The following is a 25,211-nucleotide window of genomic DNA, read 5'->3' as shown; positions in this document are numbered from 1 at the left end:
TCTGGATGGCTGCAGCACAATATGCTTTGACCCTGCCCCTTTCACCATCCTTCACACAACCCCTCTCACTTCCTGATTTGTCCCTGCATCCTCAGGAGGTGCCCTTATGGTAGCTGAGTCCCAGCAGCTGTGTGTCCTCTTCACACAACTTGAGTGTCACAAAACGGCGTGGAGATCCACTGTAGAGACAAGCTGTTTTCTTTAACAAGGTCACTGACCTAAGACCTTTGATAACCCAAATCCATCAGGGATGGGATGCTGAATGAACCCTGCTAGCACACAACACAGCCGGTGTCTGTCTGTCGACTACACAGAACAGACATCTCTTACAAAGCTTTCCTAACGTTTCTGCAACTATGTAAACGTCAGTGGTCATTCTCAACACACAGTAATTGTGAGGCTCTCTCACCTTATCTCTGCACCAAGGCTAGGGTTCTTTGAATAAAATCCTCAGAGCCTGTCTTCCAGTCCAGAAAAGCTCACAGAGAAAGGTGAGAAGACAGAAAACTGGGAATCCCGAAAGCTTCATCTAGGGCAGGCTCTGATTGCCTTCCCCACTGTCACCCCAAGCCTCTCTCTAAAGACCTGTACTCACCCTGTGCAGCCTCTCAGGGTTGTCACCAAGTGTCTCTACTGTGATAGTGTCTGGGAGTGGACTTTGCTTCATTTCTGGCATGCACGTCCATCCTCTCTCCCCAAGAAAAGGGGACAATTTTGTCAGAATAGTTTTAAAAGTGTCATTTTATTGGACTATTTTTCCTATTTTTTTCTTTAAACTTCAACCAGCGTAACATGGAAATAGCCCCCTGCTCTCTTAGCTCAACGGGGACCCTTCTCAATATGACAACTTTCAGCCCTGACCTAATACAACGTCAGGGTCTCATCTATTGCCTTTTCCCATAGGGCAGACTCTCTCCAAGACCTGAAATCCAAGGCTGGCATAAATCATCGGAGCCAACATGGTTTTAGTTGGAGGAATGCTGATTTACACTAGCTGAGAATCTGGCCCACACTGTTTTCCCAGTGGCAAATGTCACTTGATTTGTTGAATTCTAACATTCTAACAGAGGTTTGTGCGGAAGTTGTGCGACATCAGCTGTGAGGAGGGCTGGCAAAGTGTTCATTTGAAACACAGTGCTAGAAACGGAGGCTCATATACTGTGCACAGGCAGGAAACCCCCCACCAAAGCCACTGGGAACTTTGTCTCAATGTAGACCGAGGACCTAGCTGGTTAACTGCCCTGATTGTTCACAATTATTCATAACACCATAGTTGTCATTCCTCTGCGATGCCTATCAGCTACCTCAGACACACAGAAGCCAGGTCTACTCCAGAAACATTTGCCGGTACAGTGCTGTTGGGCAGTGACATGGTATTTTCACTATGCTCCTGTAGCAGTCAAGGCTGTAGTGTGGGTGCAGCTGGATTAACTCATGAGCACTCATCAAACTGCCATGAACTGCTGGCTCAAGCCTACTTTTGCTGGCAAAAGCTGTGTCTACACTAGCATAGCAACACTAGCAAATACTTTCTTGTGTAGACAAAGCTTAATATACTGAGCCCATTCCTCATTGGAGGGCTCCCCCATGCTCTGTTTGAGACAAGGTGACAGTTTCTGTCCAGTTCCTAGTGGACAGGTACCCACATCTCTGAAGCCAGCACCTGCATAGGCAGCCTGAGCCAAGAAGTCAAGGACAAAGTGGGCACAGAGACAGGTCAGGGATGTGGTGTGGTAGAGAAATCTGCATGGTACCCAGGCTCTGCAGGCTGAGAGCAACTCTGTTTTTCCTGATATCTCACTCCCTGCAGGCTTTAGGCTCTAACTTGTGGAAATAAAAAGTCAGAGCCCTGTCTGGATGGAAAGTGCAGGCTTCCCGGACAGTACCATGCTGCCTGACCTCGGTGCTGTGCCCGCCTGGCATGTCATCTCCAAGCCAAAGCCAGCCTGTCACTTACTCCATGTCCCTCTTTTCCTCCCCGCTCTTTTTCTCCACTCAGCCTGAGCTGCCAGAGAGCAGAAAAAAAAAAAAATAGCTGTGCCCTGATTTTACCTTTCCCCTCTGGAAAAGCTCCAGGGAACTCACCACGGTGGCAGACGCATCGCAAGCAGACTGCAGGCTGGCTGTCCAGGTGTGCCAGGAAATGCCACCTTGCAGGGAGCAGAGAGCAATGCCCCAGCAAGGCCCCTTGCCAGGAAGCAAGCTGGAGCTCGAAGCCTCTTCCAGAATTGAAACGAAGCAAAGAAAATGCTACTTACATAAAGTCCTGTGTGTCCCACTCCAAAGAAAGGGAATTTCACTGAAATCGGCTGAAGCCCGGAGCCTCCGTCATCCTGTTTCAAAGTGACAGCATCCCCCTGCTCCAAGCCAAAGGGGTAAAAGTCAGCCAGAGGCACAATACCCTCGACCCAAACCCAGTTCCCCAGGACTAGGATCACGGTCCAGCCGGGTAGGCCCCTCATCTCCACGACACACCAGCTTGTCCTTTATTTCAAACCAACTGTTATGCCGGGGCTTTTTTTTTTCTCTTGGCTTTCATCAAACACCACTCTGCAAACCCCTTAGAGCCGGTCTGTCTTTAATGCAGCTGTCAATTTTTTTTTTTTTTTTTTTTTTTTTTTTTTTGCAAGGGGGTGGAGTGGGGAGGGGAAGGCAATAAAAAAAAGAAAGAAAAAAAAAAGAGGCTGAGCTCTGAAACTCCCTAACGAGGCTAAAAAGGCACACTGGTAAAGGAGCCAGGAGTCCCCCCTGCTTCCCCCCTCAGGCAGTGTAGCTGGTGGAGAGGTGGCACCACTGAAGAGCTAGAGTCTGTCTGAACAGCAGGGTCCCAGTGGCAACCGGCGCTGCGCTCCCCGCGCTGCGGGGCTGAGCTGCCTCCACACTGCTGCCCCCGCTCTGCACGGCGCGGGGGGGGCCATTCACAGAGCAAGCTCCTCCCTTGGCAGATTTAAATATTCAGATCTGGCTAGCCAATCAAGGCCCAGCTTAAGGGCGGGTCCTTGGGAGCCTACTCAGAAAGTTTGGAGGCGTGGCTATGCAAATCAAATGGCATTCTTAAAGAGGCAGAGACAGCCGGGATTGGGACTTGTATGCAGGGTTTGTGTGTTCGTGCGTGCCTGGGTGTGCATGTGCGTGTACACATGCCTGTGTGTTCACAGGGGCATAGGTTGTAGCTGTGTCGGTCTAAGGACACCGGCAGACAAGGTTCTTTGGGTAAATCTGATACTTCTATTAGACCCGCTCAAAGAGTTGGAAATATTCTTCTTTGCAAGCTTTCGGGTATAAATACCCTTCATCACACAGGGGTGTGTGCAGGGCACGTGCAGTGGGCTCGATGGGGTGTCCCCCAAAAGGAAGAGACACTGCTGAGGCTTGGCTGGAGGCTCCCTGGGACAGCCTCTTTGTTTGTGGGTACAGCAAGAGGCGTGCAGTGTGGCATGAGTGGACACAGATTTATGAAGTGGCAGTGGGGGCAATGTGAGCAAAAGCACCTGCCTGCCATAGGCGAACCAGCTCATTGTGAGCAAAAGCACCTGCCTGCCATAGGCAAGCTTGGGGACCTGGAGTCCCTGGGAGTCTCAGTCCCCTGCGAGGGGGTCAAGATCCTTGGGGTGGAATTTGACCCAGAGCTGAGTGGAAGGAAGGCCTGGGAGAAGAAGGAGGCCAAGGTGAAGTAGAGGTTGAGTATGTGGCATGGGTGACACCTTTCCATGGGTGGGCATGTGGCACTCATAAAGATGGTGTTGCTACCAGTGCTTCTGTACACCTCACTGGTCTTCCTCCATTCCCCCATGAGCCAGATATGCAAGCTGGCAACTGGGCCAGAGACCAAAACAGCCTGTCTAGTCAAATTTTTTGCAGGTCACCTTCTGAGACGGTGAGGGTTGTATGCACCAACCAATGGGAGACTGTGGACCATGGAGCAGCCCTGGTTCTATAGGGTCCTGAACAAGAGCGAGTATGGGCTACAGAAGGAAAGCCCAGCGACTATGTCCAATCACAAAAAGATACAGAACGCAGTCAGAGACAGAGACAGGCTATCAACCATGGAGATGATCCCCCATGAGGACTGCCAAGCCATCTGGAACCAAATCTTTCACAAGGACCTCTGCAAGGACCACAGGGACTTGAGCTGGTTAATAGTGCACTGAGTACTCCCAGTGAGGGTGTGGAGGTACAGGGATGGACAAGGGTTTTGACTCAATTGCCACAGGAAAACCTGCCAAGATGAAGCAGAGACCACTGAGCACCTCCTATGGCACTGCCCGTATGCCAAGGGCATGTGGAAAAAGGTACGCTGGTTCCTTGAAGGAGTGACAGGAGTCAAGTTGATGACAAGCGAGGTGGCACTGTACGGACACCTGACAGAGCAGCAGGGGTCCCAGACAATGCATTTCAACCAGTTTGTGTCCTGTGTCAGAAATGCCCTGTGGCAATGCAGGAACCTCCTGTTATACAGGCAGTCTGAGCTCAAGGAAACAGACTGTTCGAATGCTTCTGAGCGAATTTCAGTTCTACCATTGGAAACTGGTGAATGAGGATGGAGAAGAAGCAGCCAACATCATCTGGAAAAGCAACACATGGCACAGGTTGTTCAAAGACCCCCCAGGAGGGGAAGTGGACAAGGAGAACAAAGAGGACAGAGATGCAACTGGACCTGGAGGCAGCGAGAAGAACTACAACAGGATTAGCAGCAGCGGAAGTGACAGCGACAGCGACAAGGACCCTGAATGAACTGAGAATGTAAACCCTCAATTGGGGCTTGGACTAAGGGACCGTGTTTGGGTTAGGATAGGGTGGAGGATCGGTGTGCAGGGGTGCAGGGGAGTGGGTGTATCTATTGTAACAGGAATCATGGTCTTCTTAATGTGGTTTAAGATGTGTGATGGAAAGTTTATGATAGAGGATGTATATATATAACTATATATAGAAATATATTTTATTAAAAAAAAAAAAATGAGCAGAGGAATGGATTGGGCTGGGCCCAGCAGTAACACCAAGCAGAGAGCACCCATTCATACAGCAGCCTGGGAAAAGCCCTGCAGCCCGGAAAACATGGGTGACTGGTCTGGGGGGGCACCAGTGCCATTGCCAACAGGGGAGGGGGCGGTCCCCCAGTGGCTGATTGCCAATCCTGGAAGCACTGTCAGAAAACTGGAAGTGCTGCTGGCACTTGGGGGGGGGAAGGGGGGGAGGCACTCCCCTCCCGGTGAGGGCCAATTTCGGGCTGGGGGGCACATGCCCTCCCGCACCCCCACTATACACTGCCTATGCTGGAAAACCCACAGTTGCCTGGGCTGTTCTCTAACCAAGCCCCATCCCAAAGAATGCAGGGAGTTTCCTCTGCCTTTGGAAGGGGGAAGTAGGGTTTGCCCGCACCAAAGGGGAGCAAACTAGGGTCCAAGAATTACACCCCCCCCACCCTCCCAATTATTGCTTTGGCTACTACCTCCACACCAGCATCCAGGGGCCAATTGGGAATGGAAGTCTTAGGCATCAAAATGCTCATACAACAGCTTCTCAATGGGCTATTCCAGATGCTGGCTTTACCCAAGTATGTAGGTATGGTTATGGACTTAGCCTCAGAGTCCCTTGCTATAGTATATACAGTCTGGAGCCAGCCCTGAGATCTGAGCATCCCTCAGCAAGCTGTTTCTCAGAGGAGACCAGACCTGGCATTGTCACTGCCACTGGTTCTGCTGCTGTGAGAGGTGGGCTGGCAAGGAGCTGTTTTACCCGCTGCTAGAGAGGGAGATTGAGCTGGCCCTTAACTTGCAAAGCTTGCCGGGCCTTATAAGGAGCAAGCCCGTGAGCCTGCAAATACAGATCCCCAAACCTGGCTCTGTCTGAGCCCTACTATCCTGCTCATTGGTAAAGTCATGGATTCTCACAGATTGGAAGAGACTGCAGGGTAGGAGAGATTGCATGGCGCAGGATTCAAATGCCAAGGTCAGCACTCACACCCCTGATTTCCTGGAAAGCTCAGGAGCAAGGGGCTTCTAGGATAAGTATCCTGCAAGGAAGCTGCTGCAGCAAGCTGAGGGGTTTCCTGCCCATGCCATCCCCAAGTCTCCAGCATGGGGATAAGCACTCACTGGCACAGACAATGTTGGGAGGTTAGAGTTGGTCTCAGCTCTCCCAGGCAGCAGCATCTGGAGAATCACAATGGGAAATGCAGGAACATGAGGAGAAACCAGCTTGCCTGCAGGCCAGTCTGGGAGCGAAAAGGTTAAAGAGGCAAAAATATATTTTGAGAGGCTGAACTGAGGACAGATTCTCACAACTTAACAGGGAGTCCCTGCAGGAAGCATTTTTTTTCTTTATAAACAACTTTTTTTTTTGGAAAGAAATGTGACACACAGAAACCTCCAAGGCCTTTGTTTAACTCTTTTGTGACCAGCCCTGCAAAAGCCTGAGAACACAATACTGGATGTGAACAAACTGGCGGGGCCAAATAAAAACACATTTCAAGCTGAATTTTAAAGGTTGGTACTGTCTCACCCTTTTACTTCAGGCTTTCTAACTGGGTTGCCTAGGAAATATCCCATGCAGAACTGCCCTCTTTGGAGCCCCCCCCAGTGTGTGTGGAAAAGCATGCGTGGACACAGGTGAGAACTTGTGTATGTGAGTGCTGTCCTTGTACCTTTGTGTGCATTCACATATGCATTCTTCCTGTGAACACACACAGGTTTTCCCTGCAAGCGTATGTGCATGTATGTGAATGTGGGCATTCATGCATGTAGGATTGTCTGCAGATGCACTCCATTGGCTGTTGGTTTCCTTCTCTTTCCCTTTGCCTTACAAATGCTCCATGTGACTTCATGCTGCCTGGACATCCCACTGTGTGCGTCTACACAGGACGCTACTGCGCAGTCATTATTGCACATTTATTTAGTATTTGTATTAGAAAGTACTAAATAAACGCACAGTAACTGGAGTTACTGTGCAGTAGCGCCAGTGAATGTCTTTTAGGTGATGCTACTGTGTAGTAGTCTAATAATACTGCACAGCAGCGTATTAGCACTGTCCGTGCTGTGACACGCTACTGCGCAGTATTTTTCTGCTACTGCACAGTCAGTGTCTGCTAAAACTCTTAAACAAGGAGTTGGGAACTTACAGGCCTCTGGTTGCATCCTGCTTTCTGTGCCATGGAGCCTCTCTCCACACCATGTGCTGGGTAGGATTGGGCAGTGGAATGATTCTTCCTTTGATCATGAAGAGCTAGAATTATCTCATGGAGCTTCCATCAGTCAGAACAGCTGAAACCTTTGCACAGAATAGCCTCTGATGGCCCAGACAGGATTGTGGCTTCCACTGTGTTATACAAACGAGGATGTGCTGCCGACCCAGAAGAATTTACAGTTCAAGACAATGGGTAATTCATTCGGCCGGTGCATGGCAGCTGTGCCAGGATATGATGAGTGGATCCTCAAAGAACAACTGTTGAGAGACTGATGAGGCAGCAAATACCCACTGTTTCTGTGCACGTAACAGTTTAGAGAGGTCTGCTGGAGGTAAGCACTGGGTGCAACCATGGCAGCGGCCTGGGCATAGCCACAGTAGAGCCCACAGGAATGCGGATGTGCCAAAGGAATGGCACCCTGAGTGCCACAATAATGCAGGATGAGGAGCTGACAGTGCACAAAGGAAAGCAGCTCGAGGCTACTTTATCTGATGCTCACCCATGCCGCTCATATAGGAATGTCTGGCTGGTCTCCGGGAGGCATGATGGGAGGAATTATGCATGAGGGATAACAGGAACGTGGCTGCAGTAATGCCTCAGCAAGCCTCTCCACTGCCTTAGCTCACATTCCTGAGTTATTGTCTGGGTTATGGGAGAACCCAGCAGCCCTGGCCAGATTTCCGCCCCCCCATCCCCCAGTATGAGCCAGCCTCTGCCCCAAAGAGCTCAGGATTTAAATAGCACAGCCAGACTGAGGGCAAGAGAAGGAAGGCCTATTTTCCCTGTGATACAGCTAGGGGAGCTGTGGTTTAGCCAGACGATGGGTCAGGTTTACAGGGGTGCTTTGCTTCCACTTACAGACCCAAATGAAATGGCTGGCTCCTCAAAAGGGGTTAGTACCCACCGTACTTACTGCTCACAAATTGCTGCTAAGCATATTGCACAAGCCGGGCCTTTGTGACTTACTCAAGGTCACACAAGCTGGCCCAGGACCTGAGGCTGGATCTCCTGGGCCCCCTGGCCAGTGCCTAGCCACAGCACACCTGTTCCTATCTAGCAGTGATAATGCTCCTTAGGTAGTGCCTGTCTAAAGTTCTGGGAACAGGAAACATCTGAGCCACCCTGCTCTGCCTTCTGCCTGACTTCAGACTAACATGGCTAACCACCTCTCTCTCTACTCCTAAAATACAGGGTAGGGAGGGATGTAGGATTGCCAGTATATATGGCTGTGCTCATAAGGCAGGTCAGATCTGGTGTGTGCACAGCAAGTCCCCAGGTGGATTGCTATCTGACAGTTTGGCAGGTGCCTTCATGACCTGCAATGGCCTTAAATGTCCCTGCAGCGACACCCTCAATAGTTGGCTCCTTGTCCTTGTTGCACAGTGCACGCCCAGGAGCTGCAGCTCTGCCCCACAACAGGGGTACTCATTGTTTGCATTACTACAGTGCTACTTTGCATTACTACAGCTGCTCCAAGATCGCAGCTTGCTGTGCTGGGTGCTGCACGCAAGTGTAGTGAGGGACAGGTCTAGGTTCCACTCTAGAAGCACCAAAGGGTGGTTGGGGAAGGAGAGGCAGTAAGAGTTGCCTAAGGTCCTACAGCCTGCCAGTGACAAGGCACATTCCTGCAACTTCCATCCTGTTTCCCCTGCAGTTGCACAGCTAGCCAGTCTGTTGCAAGCAGGCAGCTGCCACAGGCTTCAGTAGTGAGTTGCATGTGTACCACCAAAAGGAGGATCAGGACCCGGTAACCCATTTTCAGGTTGAGGCACAGCACACACTGCTCCCTCCAAATTTCTTGCCACCTCCTTCCCTTGTGCTGGTGCTTGCACTGCAGGGGATGAGGAGAACCAAGGACTTTCTGTTAAGCCCCTAAACTCTGCATCCTTGGAAACCTCTCTCTGTTATTGGTCCAGGGGGAGAGAGAGAGTTTGGGATGAAAGAGGCCTGAATGGAAGCTGTTTGTCAGGTCCCTCCCCTTCTCTCTGTCACTGACTCTCGGTACAATTGGAAAAGACTAGTCAGGGTTTCAAATTTCTGGCGTGGAAAAAAAGCAACCACCCAAGAAACTTTGACTGCACAGAGTCCCTTTCAAACACTGCAGAACTCTCCCAGGATCATCAGCTGCCAAGAAACCAACACGAGGGTCTTACCCCTTTCCTTGCGGTAAGGAAAGGGGGGAAGCCTTCTACCCTTCAGTGCCGCAGGCGTTGATCTCTGCCAGCTGTATTCCCTCGGTTCTCTAGGGCCTGTGTCTTGCTATTGCTCTTACCAGGACCTGGGGCCCAATAGGTTAATGCTCAAACCCCACCCTGGGCATTACATTTCATCTTCTCTTTTAAAATCCCCCACAGGCAAAGAAGAGAGAAAAATGGTGCTATTTTTTTTTCAGGTGCTAAAAATATTATCAGGAAATTCTTTTCAGCAGTGTGATGTTTTAGGTTACGCTTTAGACTCAAGGGCCTCTTTGTCTCTGCTGAGAAAATCCACATTTATCATCAGCAAATCGTTTTATCAAGAAAGCTCAAGTTATCCCAGCAAAGCAGAACAAAGTTCCCTAACAGACTCTGTGACTCTGGCATGTAAGATGCCTAAATATGCATTCGATTTAGATCATAAATGGGACAGCTATTTCATGCTAAAGACACCACTAATTGATTACTAAATATGGACTGTGCAGTCTAAGATGGATAATAACCACAACACAGTTCACAACTATTGCTGCCCTCAGCCCTCATCTGCAAGCCCTGATCCTGTAACCATGTCCATACAGGACCAAGGACCCTTATTTAACAGGGACAGACCTTGCTTTTTAATAATCACTAATAAGATCTAGCTTCACTTTGTAGGCCTGGCTGCAGTGGGACTATGACCATTTCACAATGGGAGGCAGTGTTGTATAGTGGACAGAGCACTAGCCGGGGACTCAGGAGACTCGGATCCTATTGCTACCTCTGCTACTGGCCTGATGAGCAACCTTGGGCAAGGTACCTTATGTCCCTGTGCCTCGGTTTCCCAGTCTGTAGAGTGGGGTCTATGGTATTTATTTCCTTTGTAAAGCACTAGCATTGGCTTTCTTTGAGACCTTTTAGCAAAAAGCACTTTATTGCAGGTTGGTGTTATTAACTCTTTATTGTACTGAGCCCTATCTTAGTCCAGTACATTTCAGTCAAGTTCAGCAATGTATCTCTATTTTTCTCTCTATTCTGTATGTGCTTACTCATAACTCAAATATTGCCAGACAGGTAGACCTATACATCTGAAAATGATTTCAGCACACAACAGCCATTTTAATACATCAGCCATGCTTAGATCTAAATTAAACAGATTTCTGAAAACTTGAATTTGAAGGGGTTAATCGCAAAACATTGTCTGACCTGAGAAAATGAAGAATAAAACTTAAAGCCTTTTGAGGGAAAAATAATTTGTTCTTCAAATTATATCAAAAAAGTTATTTTTGTTTTAAAAAAACACACAATGAAACTACTTTGTCCTTCCTGGCAATTTCTGCAAATGCTTTGGATCTTAGTCCTGGCAGTAATATTTTTGATACAGAACCAGAATCACAGCTCTGTCACTGGAAAGCCAGCTGCAAGCATTGGGTGGTTTGAAATCCAGATCTGCACTGTAAAGCCTTTGCCCAGCTCAGTGTTGTTGAACCCCCAGTATGTTCCAGAATGACAAGTCAGTTCCCAAGCAATCACTAGATGGGCTTAAAAATAATTATTTTGCAAAAAATAATAAATGCTGGATGTCTTTCATGCCCCTGTGGCTCTGAGCCATTCGTATTCTTGTTTTGAAGCTTTTCTGTATGACAGCTAGAAGCTCACTTCTAAATTTTCAAATAAAAGCTGAAATTCTTTTGCAGTCACCTGACTCAAGTGAACGCTTTAAGGAAAAAAAAAGTCTGGAGTAGAACTGGAAGAGTTGAAAATTCCAGGTCATCTCAAATCATTGCTAGAGTTCTCCTTTCTCCTTTGCTGCTAGTGCATTCTGTGTTTATTCTTCAGCTAAAGGTCTTTAGGATTGGTGGAAATGAGATAAAAGTGAAGAGAAACTCCTTTTCCAAACACAAGATAAAGCACAAAGACTTCCCTGCTGTAACAAAAACTGAAATAAAATGCAGGGTCATGAATTGAGGGAAGAATCAGGGGTTTAAGAACTGCCTGGTTTAACCAATTAATGCTAGGGCTATGGTTTTCTACTAGGGTTTAACTAAGGTTAGGGTTTCCTACTCTCTGCACAACCTAATTCTGTACTCAAGACCCAAGATGGCAAATTACTTCAGTCTTCATTTAGCAAGATCTCTGGGTGCCTATACACATGCTCAGATGTGTTCTGATAAGAACGCATCAGAGAAAACTTGACTAATCGCTAATGAGAAAGCTCCAGTGTGCTGCACTGTCTTGTGTATTCAGCGTCCCACGTTTCAAAATGGTGGTGGGGGCACTTTAACTAAAGCTTGTCAAATGAGCTTTAGTTAAAGTGCCCTGCTGCCATTTTGGAATGCAGGATGCTGAATACATGAGACAGCAGCATTTTAATTAGAGTGGCTCCCAAGAGGCCCCTATTTGTACGTGTATAGGCACCCCATATGTCTAAGTTTAAGCATGCAAAGAGAGAAAGAGAGCTAGCAGTGCTAGCCTGAAGTTTGGCAGAAAGCAGGGCAGGGTTCTGAACTTGTTCAGAGACTTGAGTTTTTGTAGGCTACAGCCCATTCATAGCATCTGACACTATAGGCTACTGCCTACGAAAGTTTTAAGGTACCACCCTGCCCTGCCTCCTGCTTAAACATGAAAATAGCCTTATTGCCTTCAGCTGGACTTCTCACCTGCATGGAGTTTGGCCAGTGTGGCACTGAGCACTTGACTTCAGTGAGACTTAAGCATGTTTAAAGTAAGCACTTTGCTGTGTCTTGGCTTCAGTGCTTTGTTATAGAGATAGTATTGATATAAGATTTAGTTTATAATCTAACATCTCTCAGGACAATTGAAGGCAGTAATATAGCATGGCTGAAAAAGTGAGATTGCTGCTATTCTGAAGCTCAGGGGTAGCTCACTGTAGTCACATGAGGAAATCTGACATGATGGGTTCTGTTATCAGTCCTCTGATATGGGGCCATTAGAGAGGGCCTTATCACTTGTATGGGTTTCTCTGCTTCCCATTAAAATCACGTATTTGTTTCTCCATTGAAGAACCATTTCCTGGTGGAGCTAGTGCCTGGCACTAGGCAGATGTTACAATCTGCAGATGTCAGAGGTGACTTTGGTTTAACTACTGTTCAGTGTCAGGTTGGCTTGGGGATTACTTCCCTGTGCCTGTTCTCTCAGGACAGGTAGAGCTAGTAGATGGAGGGGAGGGAGTGAGAAAGAGGAAGTCACTATTGAGACTGTCGTCCCATTTCTTCTTTGGTGCTGTAAGAGAGAAGGTGAACACCTGATAATCAATGTAAGCTAAGAATGACCTTTATCTTGTACCCCTCTTGGTACAACTCCTTTTTTACAAGTGATAAAAAATTCCAGCAGAGAAGAAACCTAAACACTATACATTATGGACAATGTAACTGGATGGACAGACAGGGCCAGGAGGATAAATTCAGCATTGCATCACTGAGGGATTAAAGTGATCAGATAGCTAAAAACTATGGGCGTTTGTACATATGACCGGGGGGGGGCAGGCATTAAACCCCAAGGTTTTATTCTATGCCCCCTAACTTGAAATGGTGGGGGATACAATAAAACCCTGAGAACTAAACAGTTTCAATCTTTCTGTCATGTTACGGTGAGGGGCCCAATCCTTTTTTTTGTCAGAGCCAGAGCCTGCCTGCAGCTAGGGGGTGAGCTGCCAGCGGGCTGAGTGGCCCCTGAACTGTGGGAAGCCCCGGTCCTTCCCTCTGTAGCAGTGGTGCCCTCTGGGGCCACCTGGGTGGGCTGCTAGTGGGCTGGGTACTGCCCCAGCTTGGAGGCAGCACCCGACTCAATCCAATTCCTCCCCATGCCTGCCTGGGGAGCACCGCCCAGCAGGCTTCCAGTGGGCAGGCTCAGGGAACAGTTGGATTGAGTCAGGTGCTACCTCTGAGCTGGGGCAGCACCCAGCCTGATAGAAGCCTGCCCAGGTGGCCCCAGGGGGTGCTGTCACTGTGGAGGGAAGGACTGGGGCACCCTGAAGCTCAAGGGCCACTTGGCCCACCAGAAGCTCACCCCCCTGGCTTTGGGTGGGGGGAAGCAGGAAGACTCTGCAACAGCAAGGATGAGCCCTTCACCACTTCTGCTTGAAAGCAGGGTTCTGAGGCTCACAGGATGCCTGGGGCTGACTGGGAATGAGCTAGCTTGCCCCAGGGCAGCATGGGAAGGCAGCAGGAGGGTGGCTGGGTTTGCTGCTCGCTGAAGAAGGCAGCGGAGATGCCGCATGGGGTGCTGGAAGTCTGGGTGGGCTACTGGGGGGTGGGGGGCTCCAGTCCTTCCAGCTTCAGCAGCGGCACCCCCTGAGGCTGCCTGGGCAAGCTGCTAGCGGACCAGGTGCTGCACCAGCTTGGAGGAAGCACCTGGCCCGATCCAACTCTTCGACCCCGAGCTGGAGCAGCACGTGGCCTGCCAGCAGTCTGCCTGGGTAGCCCTGGGGGGTGCTGCCATTGCAGAGGGAAGGACCAGGGGCTCCCGTAGCTCAGGGGGCCACTTAGCCACCAGCAGCTCGCCCCCACCCTGCCATGGGAGAGGCGAGCAGGCTCCACCGAAAAAAAAAAAAAGGATTAGGCCCCTTGCTGCTTCTGCCTTCAGCAGACACCTTCTGAAGGCAGAAGTGGTGAGGGGCCCAATCCTTTTTTTTTCTGTGGAGCCTGCCCACCTCTCCCGTGGCCGGGGGGCAAACTGATAGCTGCAACATTGCAAACTAAACTACATTCAGATGCAGTTTATTTTGAAATTATGCAAAATCATTTAAAACCCCCAAAAGTCTTGCATGTGTACGCTGTAATGCCATTAAGCCACACAAAGTTACATTTTCATCATGTGTACATGTTAATGGTGTCTTGTGTACAATCACACTATATTTACAAATATAAAGATATGGCTGTTGTCTGAAACTCTCCTTTGACTCAGTTGTGAGCATGAGGAGTGAGGCATCTTCTCAAGACGGCAAATGAAGCCTGTCTCAGTCCCAGTTCTTCTGTCCTGCTCACACCTAACTGGTTCTTATCTCACTGCCTTTACATACCAATTGCCTTCCCTTTACCCTATTTTGCTAATCACCTTCTCTTGCACAGTCCATCACTAAACCATGACTTTGATCTTCCTGTATTTCCACTGAATTTTAATAGCACTAGCCACTTTTCCCTCTTCTGCTGATTCAGTCTTTCCTGTTTACCCATTGCCATTAAGCACGCAAGGCCATATCCCCAGCAGTTTCAATTACATCAGCAAAGATCTGTTCCACTAAATAACTCTCCCTAGCAATCAGAGGATGCGGTGGAGTGGGACAGTGGGAAATGCAGTCCTTTCTGAATGTGGTTAAGAAAATACCCAAATTTATTCAGATCTTTTCAAATAAGCCTTGGGCACACTGTGGCACTTAAACAACAATAATAATTATCATTCATTGCTAAGATGTATTCAATATTCATAATAAAATTGAGAAGCCCAGCGATTTGTGAAATTTTGAAGATATAGAAATCAGAAATGTGGTTCAGAATAATTTATGATTTTATCCTATACAAATGCAACATAAATATTCTCCACTGTAATTATTGCAAGGTACTTTTTTAATACTGAAAATAGGCCAAGGAACATATTATGTAAAGATTGAAACTGAGGAGAAAACAACAGCAGGACTCAGTTAGGATTTACAGCAACAGGATTATATGAATACCAGCATGGAAAGTTTTGCTTACTGGGACCCAACATTGCCCTCAATGCGAGGGTATTCTCTGGCCTTCTCAGAGAATACCCTTGCCCACATGGTTGTCCAAGTCCAAAGGGTCCAGTTCTGAAATGGACCAGTGATGGAATATGAGCTTTGTTATTCCTGCCATCCCAACATATATGGTGTTTAATGCCTCACAATCTCTCCTGGTGCCCCATGAGTTAGGCCAGTGAAGAGTAAACAGCACATTGGATGGGGCATGGAAAAAAAGAGCTGGAGTATCAATTAAGCCAGGTCACAGAATTGGCCTCACTGGAGTGATTAACAACAGTGAGAAAAGAAAATCAGATCCAGCAGGCGAGATCTCCAGCTGGTGTTAATTGGGGTAGCTCCAGTGAAGTCAGTGGGCTAGATCCTTATTCAGCATAAATCAGTGTTGCTTCAGTGAAGCCAATGATTCAGTGTCGATTTGCACCAGCTGAAGTTCTGGCCACATTTTTCTTAGAACTCAATTGTGTGAGAATCTATGTACCTCCTGCCAGAGGCAGAGACACCCTCAGCTCCTGTAGACTCCCACAGGAATGGAAGGTGGACAGGATCTGACAGGATTGAGTCCTCACTAGTCTCTGTCTTGGTTAGAACTAGTTCTGATTTGCAGTGGTGTAAGGCAGGAGAAATGCCATAAAACTTCAGTGGAACTACAGCAGTTTGAGAATACATTCAAGCTCTGTATGCCCTTGCTGCATGAACCCAGGCAGCCTTGAGGGGAGGAAGGTTGAAGGACAAAAAGATTTCCCTGTAACATGTAAAAGAAACAAACTGATTTTTACATATCAAATATGGTTAAAAAAGTAAATGTAAACAATTGAAAATGCCATTATCGATTTCCTTCGCACGCATCCTCTCTTCTTATCATTTGAAATATGTTGTTCAAATAAACAAAGGATTGTGGGAAAAATAACTACTTATTTCCCCAACAAACATTAATGGGGAAAAATGTGTAATAATGCTAACAGGTGAAGTCTGAAGCATTTCCAAGATGGCTGCCTTTATCATTGTGGAAACCACAGTTTGATTCCTATCGGGATTTTCTTGGAGACTGCCGGCTGTGCGAGTGGGTGGAACACTTGATTGTACACTTTCACGCGTCTCAGGGCCAGCGAGTCACAAGACAACTTGGCTTTGAGCTAATCCCAGCCACCTGCCACCGTGAAAAAGGCTTGTGGTTCATAAAGGGAATGGAGGGCTCTACCAATCCCCAGGCGTGGCTGCATGCTGTGCTAGCACACAGTGTGCTTTTGATTAATGTTACTGGAAATATGCCCCTGCCCCCATGTTTACTGAAGAGCCAGTTCCTCGAGATGCATGAATCCATCTGGAGCATGACACAAAGAGAGATGCCATGGAGATAAGACATGTTGATTCTTCACCATTAAGAAAGAAGAATATCTCAGAGAGTACTGGCTGAGGACCAAACAGGAACACTCCAAACCAGTCCTGAGAGAGGGCCCCCCAACTGTTTGGGAAGCACAGCCTTTTAAAGAACAGGTGTGAGACAGCACAGAGACCCATGAACCAGCCATTAGTATGTCTAGGACAAATATCTACAGAAATCCCCTAGCACCTTGATGATAAACTCCTTGGTAACTCTAACAACAAAGCAGTCCCTCATTGCCAAATGGCCTAAATTAATTGGTTAAGCTGCATCAGTGCCCTGGGATTCAGTTATCACTGAGAGAACAGCTGTCCTTGCCCCAGAGCTTCCTTTTGGCTCTCTGATGCCTGTGGTCCTGATTGCTCCATCCGCTAGCACCATGTGGGTTCCCCTCAAAAATTCTCCCAGCACCAGTGTCTCAGGATTATGGCATTTTTGACTATGGCTCTGTTGAGTATCCTGGAGAAGGAGGAGGCATATGAGTCCAGTCTGTTAGGCTGCAGCATTGCTGTTGAAAGCTGGCTCTCCATGCTGTCATACCAAGGTAGGGGCAAGGGCGAAAAGGTTATTTTGAAATCATTTCCCTGTCCGGAGCACCTGAGTGATGTAGGATTGTCTCTTCCGCACTTCTTGGTCCAGCTGCTCTTTCAACAAGTTCACCTGGGGAACACGGGGCCATTTAACATTACTGAGTGAAATGGTATAATTTCCCTATGGAGAGCCCTGAGATAGTCACCTGTGGCAACATGGGATTGGAAGGGCAACTCACACAAGCAGCCATGTCAAAGATCTGTTCAAATACTTAACAGGCTCTAGCTAAAAACTAGATATGTTGCTTGCCTGTTGGAAGACTGTTCCTGGACCTCACTTCTCTGATCAGAAACTTTCTTTTAGCTTCCACCTTACAATTATTCTTGGAGAGCTTATTCCATTTATGCCAATGTTGCTCTTAGCTAAAATAGCTCTTTTCTCATCCCAATGTTTACCTCCTGATATATTTACAGACAGGAAACATATTTCCTCTCAGTATTTAAGTTTTGCTAGGCTGAACAAGCCAAGCTTATTTGGTCACCTCTCACATCATAGGATCTCCATTTTCTGATCTTAGTAGTCCTCTGCAACTGTTCTCATTTGAATTCTTCCTCCTTGAACACAGATGACCATAACTGTGTGCAGTATTTCATATGAGGACTCACCAGCACCTCAAAGAATGGATTTAATCCCTCCCTATCTCTACAGATAATACTTTGTCTATTACATCTTAAGATCAAAGTAGTGTCTCATATTTATGCTGAGATCAATTAATACATCCAGGTCTTTCTCAGCCATTTCCAACTGATGAGCCACAAGCTTTTAGAATGGATTCTTATTCGTCCCTAAGTGAATGGCCTTACACTCAAGAATCTTTATTCTTGTTTTACTGCTGGGAAAACTGAAGCGGGAAGGGAAAGTGATATACCAAGGTCATTAGCAGACCAATGTCAGAGCTGGCAATGGAACCAAGTCTCTTGAGTCCCATCCAGTACCCTAACCACTATGTTACAGTGCCTATATGTGCAAAGGGAGCACACAGAGATGTTATAGCTCTGCCTTATGGGAAACACCTCAAGGAACAGGGACACCTCTCCAAGAGAAATATTGTAACATACAATAATATTCTATAAGGAGAAGCACCATGGGTCCAATTCTCTTTAGCCCTGTACCACATCCAGCCCTTGATAGCAGGGCAGTGGGTGTAAAAGCCTGGAGCTAAACAATGGGTGTTAGATGCTCCCACTGATGTGCCTAGCCACAGACCTCCCCCAACACTCCTCCTCATACTGTGTTATCATTCCCAGCCCAGCCTAAGGAGGTTTGCAAATGAACTCTTGTCAGCCTGGTGCCTCCACTGTCCCCAAGGCATGGGAGCTTTCGTGCAACTGTTTTTAAAGAACCCCCAGCTAGGCTTATAGCTTCCTACCTGCTCCTCTAAGGCCTTGACTCGCTGCACATGTGCTCTCTCTCGGGATTCCAGTGTCCGTTCAGCCTGCACCTGAGTGCTGCGCAGCCTCTCTGCCTCCAGATTCAGATCCAGCCGATGCCGTGAAGTCAGCTCCATCAGGCGCTGGGCATGTGCCTGCTCCAGCTCTGTGATCTGGGCCTAGCATAGAAACAGAGGGCAAAACATCAGCTAAATCCAGCCGTCATCGCAGCTGCCAAGTAGATGCCCTGGTCCACTGGGCAGTGCTGGACAATGACAAGACCCAAGCATATCTTGCCTTTAGGTCTGCCTCAGGATATTTCCATTCTGCAGTGCTAACTTCATAGACAGGGTTTCAAGTGCTCTAGTGAGAGCTTTTGGTGCTTTATCTCAATTGCCCAGAGACATGGAGTCCAGGTGCCTGCCAGTCTGGCTGACAAGAAAGTCACACTGAAGCCATTTCTCTCCCCCTGCTCCCACTTCAATTACTCTGCACTATCCACATATGGCCTTGTCTTCAGCTCCCAACCAGCAAGCCCCTGCCATGATAGCTGCAGATGAGTCCCGTCCCCTGATGGAGATACCAGTGCCAATAGTAGCCTATCAAGGTGAGACTCACCCTCCAGGTGCTTCCATAGCTCCTGTCTAGGACCTTTGGCTCACATGGAGCAACACACCATGTCCTTCTCTCCCCTCATGCCCACTGTACTCCCAAACTGTTCCACAACAGAGCTGTTCTTTAGGTAAACCCCCTGGGGCAGCAGGCTGTGGATGAGGACAGCGATACCCCCTACCAGGGCATCTCTGTTAAGCCAGCATATCTTCTAGCCATGTGTACTTCATGAGGAAGAAGCTACTGGATCAGAATCCCCCTTGTAAGAGCAGAAATGCCCCTTCCCCAAACAGAAGCCAAGGGACAGTAGCAGCAACAGGTATCAGGAGGCCTGGCTAGGTTTGCTTTTTCCCACCAGACCTGGAAACACTGGGGTTTGGGCAAAAAACTTCCTCCTTCCTTGCCTGGAGAGGTGGGACAGGAAGAAGTTCCCTGAGTCAGCACCTTTTGAGGTTGCCTGGACACACATTGCCATAAGATGCTGCTTTCTTCAGCTGGGTCTTTGGACACCTGTTTTGATTCTGCTGATAGCTTGTTTGCTCCATTCCCCTCATGCCTGCAGGACTGCCAGACTCAAGTGTGTCCTGCATGCTGCTGTGCCTCTCTCCCAATGTGCGATCATACTCTCCTTCCTTTGCCTCCTTCACCACACACCTTCAATACATTCACATCCCCTTCACCACCCTCAGCCAATACCTGGTATGGGGTTAACATACTGCCTGCACCTGCTACTGCTTACTAGCAGAATCTCTTTGCTCACCCCTCTCCTGCCTTGTCAGCACTTTGAGGAAAGGACTCCCTTAATAATACTGTGACTAGCACCCATGCTAATGGGGCCCTGACCAGGGCATGTGCCTTCAAGAGCCTATGTGACAAAAAAACCAATGATGATGACAGTAAGTTGGCGCCGCACAACCAAGGGGCAAGTGGCAGGGTTCTAGTTTTCTTGTGCATCATCAGCAGAGCTGTTTGTCCCAAGATGCAGTCAGTTCTAGCCTCTGTACCATGGAGCTCTACAGGTGTCATTAAGGGCCCCATTTAGGCAGGGTAGTTATCCAGAAGTCCCTGGAGGTTGGTGTGGGGAGTGAGCTGGAAGGAGCTCCCTTGACTTTCAGATTGTAGATTGATTGTGTAGTGTGACTGTGCAATGCTGACAATTCTGTGCTTGGAAAAAAAGCACACTTGCTGTGCAAATCTACTGCATGCCCTGCCCCCCTTGCCCTTTGCACCTCCCCATCCCAGCCAAAAAGCACTGCAAGCTGCTGTCATCTCCAGGGACAGACCAGGCATAGCCAGCAGGCTGACCTGCAACTGCTGGTTCTGTCTCAGAGTGTCCTCCACTTCTTGCTGCAGGCTGCTCAGAGACTGGTCCAGCTGCCCCTTCTCTGAACTGAGTCGCACAGCATCATCTTCTCTCTTGAATTTCTTGTGTTCTGCCTAAATGGAGGACAAGATACTCAGGAGGGACTGACATTTATCCTTGAATAAACCATGCAGCTGAGTAGGTACTACTGGAATAGAAAGCTGAGGTGGTCATGGTCTCTGAAGGCATGGTCAGAGGCTAATTTTGAAAAGGGCTCTGCACTTTTGGAAAACTGGTACTACTGAAAGGAAATGGATGGGCACTTTGCAGAGCATCCTCTTGCTTAGTCCATCTGCATTACAGCTATATCTAGAACTGCCAGGAAGTTCAGGATCCCACTGTGTTGAATGCTGTGCAACACCAAATAAGATGCAGCCGCTGCCACAAACAGCAATCAAGCTAAATAGGCAACACAGAGAAAAAGTGAGTAACAGTTTTTCCAAGCTCAGGAAGCTCCATCTGAACTAGAACCCAGGTCCCTAGAGCAGTCCTGCAGCCCCCAGTTCACAGCAGCACCCAGGGTAAAGCAAATAATTTGTTCTTCACAAGAGGTGAAGCACATTGCACCGTGCAGGCAGCATAGTCTTTTATCACCCATGTGGTTATGTGGATGCATAAGGGGGCATGGGGCAGACCATCTCCAACAATATGGCAGCTGATGGGGCACACAAGAGAACTGGAGAAAGAGCCACCAGTCATACAGTGGGGCAAGACCAAGGAAGGACAATGCTTCAGGAGAAGGGAAGGAGCAGCCATATCAAAGGCCACATGTTGATGGAGAAGGTCAGAGATGGAGAAGAGGCCTGGAGCTGCACCCAGAGAGTTAATAGGAGTGACCTTGGGAAGAGGAGAGGGTGTGGAGTGGAGGTATGGAGGACAAAGAAGTGAAGGCAGTTCACACCATTGATGTGAGCAGTATGGAGGGAGAGGATAGAAGGGGCAGCAAGTAAGGTCAAGAAAGAGAACAGAAGCAGAGATTTCATAGGACAAAGAATGATTCAGGGTGCTGGGGCAGGGAAGGAAGGAGCTAGAAGAGGCAGATTGTTGGGGGCAATTCCCACTGGAAAGTCAAGGCCCAAGCAAGTGGCTGTTCTGTGGCATGATAAGCAGGATGGGATCAATAGGGCGACCTAGAGCTTTGGGTGCAAATTGGCTTTCCAGGAGTTTGCTGAGGCAAAGAGGGTTCCTTTCACATGTGTTCCAGGAGACTCACATTGATTTTGTGTGAGGGACAGCTAGCCAGGAGAGGAGAGTTAGAATGGGAAGCCCAATCTAGACCTAAAAGGAGCACCCATAGCATTATGGGAGGGGTCGAAGGACACAACCTTTTCCAGCACACCACCCTGAAACTGGGCAACATATGGTATGGAAACAGTTAATGCACAAAGGGCAGTGTCTCAAATCTCCAAATTCCCAACTTCACGAAGACCCCAGAACACATGGGTCTGTGATATGGTCTACATGGAGATGACTGGCTGGACAGGGACCTCAGTTACAGGCAGTCTCTGCCCTGTGATGAGAGATAAAAGCCTACAAATAATAAAGGAAGTCCTGTCCCTTTAAAAATCAATGCGAGCCTCCTGGAAGAAAATGTTAAAAGAAGAAGAGAAAAAAGCAAAATCCAAAATAAATAAACGGCCACATCCGGATCTCCCCTCCTGAGACACTAATAAAGGGTTTTATGAGTTTGATATGAATTACCCTCCCTGGCCATTTACAGCTGATCTTCTGGAACTCATTAGCTATTCTCTCCCCTTCCCCCAGCCCAGGGGAAGGAACTGAGCATGGGGGAATAAAGGGGCACCATATACAAAGCTATTTCATGCTTATTGAGACACACAGAAACAGCCTGTAATGTTGCTTTTCCACAACAGAAAAATATCATGTTTCCCTTCATCCTGGTTTCTGCAGCTAGAAAAATCCATCACAACACAATGGACAATTGCTATACAGTGCCAGGCCCAGCTAGCAAGACCTACCTGGCTTTCCTACCCCTCTAGAAGCTCCAGAGAAGCATCAGGCTAACATATCATGTAAGGCAAGGGACTCTTTCACTAAAAACCTGGTTCAGGGTTTCCCTGTAAGCTGACACTAAGACAACTTACTTTAGAACAAAATCCTTTATTCTTAGCCCTACCAACCCCTGCATAGGGGAGGGGGTGGGCTAGCTTGCTGTAGCAATTAATAATAGGTTCTACAGCTTTTCGCTTCTATTATTATGATTAGAATTGGGTCAGCAGAGATCTCAGGATGGGATCTAGATCTAGGGATCTAGTCCAGGTATAAGAGTAGTCTCTCCACATTATGTTCATTTCAGAATGTGAAAATGGCAAAATAGTATGAAGACTTCAGAATGGGGTAATGCCGCATGAATGAGAAAGACACCCCAATCAAAAGAGATCAAAGCAGATGGCAGTTTTTGGACTGTGTTCAGCAGTGAGGAGTATTTTCTTTGGTTTGAGTGCTACTTCTTTCCTCATCACTGTTTATTGGGATTTCAAAGGTAAGCCATCCTGCATTTTCTCATCTTAATTACTTGCCTCAAGCCCCCATTCAGGATATGGTGAGGACATCTACAGTCATTAAATGGAGAAAACAAAGACTCTGAAGCTGACTTAGTTAAGCTGCACATTCTGCCCACTAGAATCCCAGGACATGCCTTTCTTTTTCTATCTCCAACCAAATGCTGCTTGGCTCTGCCTCTGCATGGAGAACCAAGAGTGATAATGTAACTGAATAACATAAAAACTGTTCAAAAGGAGAATGTAGCTGGATCACAGAGTTATGATACTTTTGTGAGATGACTGGAATGTGTTGATGATTCTCCCTTCTCTAGTAATGTTAATACTTTTATTTGATCATTTGTGATAAATGGATATTAATTGGAAATTGGGAAACGAGGACTCTGAAATGATCTTTCAGGAAAGTGTTATGTTTCTCCCCTTATTTCCTTTTATTTTCTAACTTTTCTGTGCAGTTAAGCAGCAGACAAAGGCCTGGCCCAACAGTTATGCTATGACATGTGCATAATGGAACAGAGTGCAGCTCTAATGACCTGATTTTGCCTCCAATGAGAGCATCAGGCATTTTGCAGAATGGGGTCTTGCTGTGAACTGCTTTTAGTCACCGGGATTGAACTGTATTGGCAAAATGCAAGCAGTTTCTCTTCTTGATTTTCTTCCTTAGCATCCTCAGTAAGACTCTCTTCAGCATTTCCAGATTTTCACTATAAGTACTTGTTCCTCTACTCCCAAATTATATTCCAAAGGAGTACAGATTATAGAGGAAGACCACCCTTGCAGTTAAAGCACTGGCTTTAGCCTCAGGAAAATTGGGTTTAAATCCCAGATTTAATACATGCTTCAAGTGTGAAATCAAAGCCAAAATGTGCCTCCATTCTCATTTGAAAATTCTGAAAAATAATGCTGTTGCCTTTCTCTAAGCCTTTGTCTATTTAGTTTGCAACCTCTTCGATGAAGGGTACAATGAATATGTACAGCACTAGTCTCATGGGACACTAGTTGCATTCAAGATGAAGAGGACTACTGCCAACTCAGCAGTGATAGGCAGGAAAGTGAAAGGGATATGTAAAGCTCTGTGAAAGCAATGCCAAGATTGACTAAACAATCCGCAAAGATTTGTAGGTGCCTAACTCCCCTTTACTCCCCTGCATTTTATTTCTGAGATCATATAATGGGCACTGGGAGGGAATTAAGACCAAAAGTAAAGATTCAGTGCTCTTCTTCTCCTCCTCTCTCTTCTCATGCCAATGTAGGACTTATTGTCTTTGAAACAGGTCTTTCTCTACTGCATCATCAGAAATGTATTGCAGGTTTCCTGGAGCAGAGAAATGATTTGTAACTTTTGTCTCAGAGGGGAGTGTTTAATTGGCTCTGTTGGCACCAGACTTCCGTCCTATCCTTCAGGATCAGAATGGCAGCACGAGTTCAATGCAGCGCCTACAAGCAGAGATTAAGCAGATCCACCACTGCTATCACCCCACAAATCAAGAACTTTGCAAAAGGGAAACCAAGCATGTGGCAACAGCCCCTACAGAGCGGCATTCCAAAATCATAAATGCCTGCACAAACCCAATACGCGTGCCTTGCATCTTATATGGAAAAACACAACCATGGTCTAAACTGTGTTGCTGGAATTAAACTCAATACATTAAATTGAAAGCAGTAACATAGGAAAACAGCTGTTGGATAGAGCCAGAATTTATTTCCTTTGGGTCAAACTCTGGACCCAGTGCAAAGCCTGTGTAGCTGGACTTTGTGTTGGGAAGGTCTGGGCTGTGTGTGGGGGAGGGACAGGAACCCTTCCCCATGCTATGGATATGATTTGTGGCTGCTACATTCTGCTCCCCTTCTCAGGGGGTAGGTTATGGGACTGAAAAGTGCAGCTGAAAGGACTCCTACCCTGTTGTTTGCCCACCCTTCCCCCAGACGCTCTCTGCAGCAAGAGCTCCCATGAAGCCGTGTTCAGGAGGCCTTGGTCTCTCATCTAAGCCTCTCCACCTCTCAGCATACCCTGCACAGTGAATCTAAGGCCCTCCATAACTGTACTGAACTGGAAGAGAGGAAAAGGGCAGGACAACGAACAACAAATAAACAGAGAAGGTAGCAAAAGGAGTGTCCCCAGATGCCTGCCTTAGGGACTCAGGAAGAAGACATAATGCATTTGAGTCACAACCCCTTTCTTGTTCATGCCTTTAGCTAACCAGCAGAGACCTGTAATGCACCCTAGACTGCCATGCTTGTGTCTGCAACAGCCTGACTTTAGGATAGAATGATGGAA

At 47.5% G+C, this 25,211-nt stretch overlaps 2 protein-coding genes across 8 annotated transcripts in view; both read right to left on the bottom strand.

The window, feature by feature from the left end:
• Positions 1 to 2,907, bottom strand: part of SNED1 (sushi, nidogen and EGF like domains 1) — an 87,401-nt gene extending 84,494 nt beyond the window's left edge. For all 5 annotated transcript variants that reach the window (XM_014598783.3, XM_019486080.2, XM_059730866.1 and 2 more), the window contains exon 1: positions 2,259 to 2,907. In XM_014598783.3, coding sequence (XP_014454269.1) covers positions 2,259 to 2,462 — 204 coding nt within the window. In that variant the 5' untranslated portion in view covers positions 2,463 to 2,907. The remainder of the gene's footprint in view (positions 1 to 2,258) is intronic.
• Positions 2,908 to 14,916: 12,009 nt separating this feature from the next.
• CROCC2 (ciliary rootlet coiled-coil, rootletin family member 2) overlaps positions 14,917 to 25,211 on the bottom strand; it is a 94,702-nt gene continuing 84,407 nt past the window's right edge. For 2 of the 3 annotated variants that reach the window (XM_019486074.2, XM_059730863.1), the window contains exons 34-36: positions 20,354 to 20,485; positions 18,436 to 18,615; positions 14,917 to 17,135 (exon numbers count right to left, since the gene is read on the bottom strand). In XM_019486074.2, the coding sequence (XP_019341619.1) occupies positions 17,052 to 17,135; positions 18,436 to 18,615; positions 20,354 to 20,485 (396 nt within the window). In that variant the 3' untranslated portion in view covers positions 14,917 to 17,051. The remainder of the gene's footprint in view (positions 17,136 to 18,435; positions 18,616 to 20,353; positions 20,486 to 25,211) is intronic. The other variant, XM_059730864.1, reaches the window with a different exon arrangement.

This window comes from Alligator mississippiensis, chromosome 7 (assembly GCF_030867095.1).
Source record: "Alligator mississippiensis isolate rAllMis1 chromosome 7, rAllMis1, whole genome shotgun sequence".
Lineage (NCBI taxonomy): Eukaryota > Metazoa > Chordata > Crocodylia > Alligatoridae > Alligator > Alligator mississippiensis.
The sequence above is the reverse complement of the archived record's forward strand: the minus strand, read 5'-3'. Positions and strand labels throughout refer to the sequence as shown.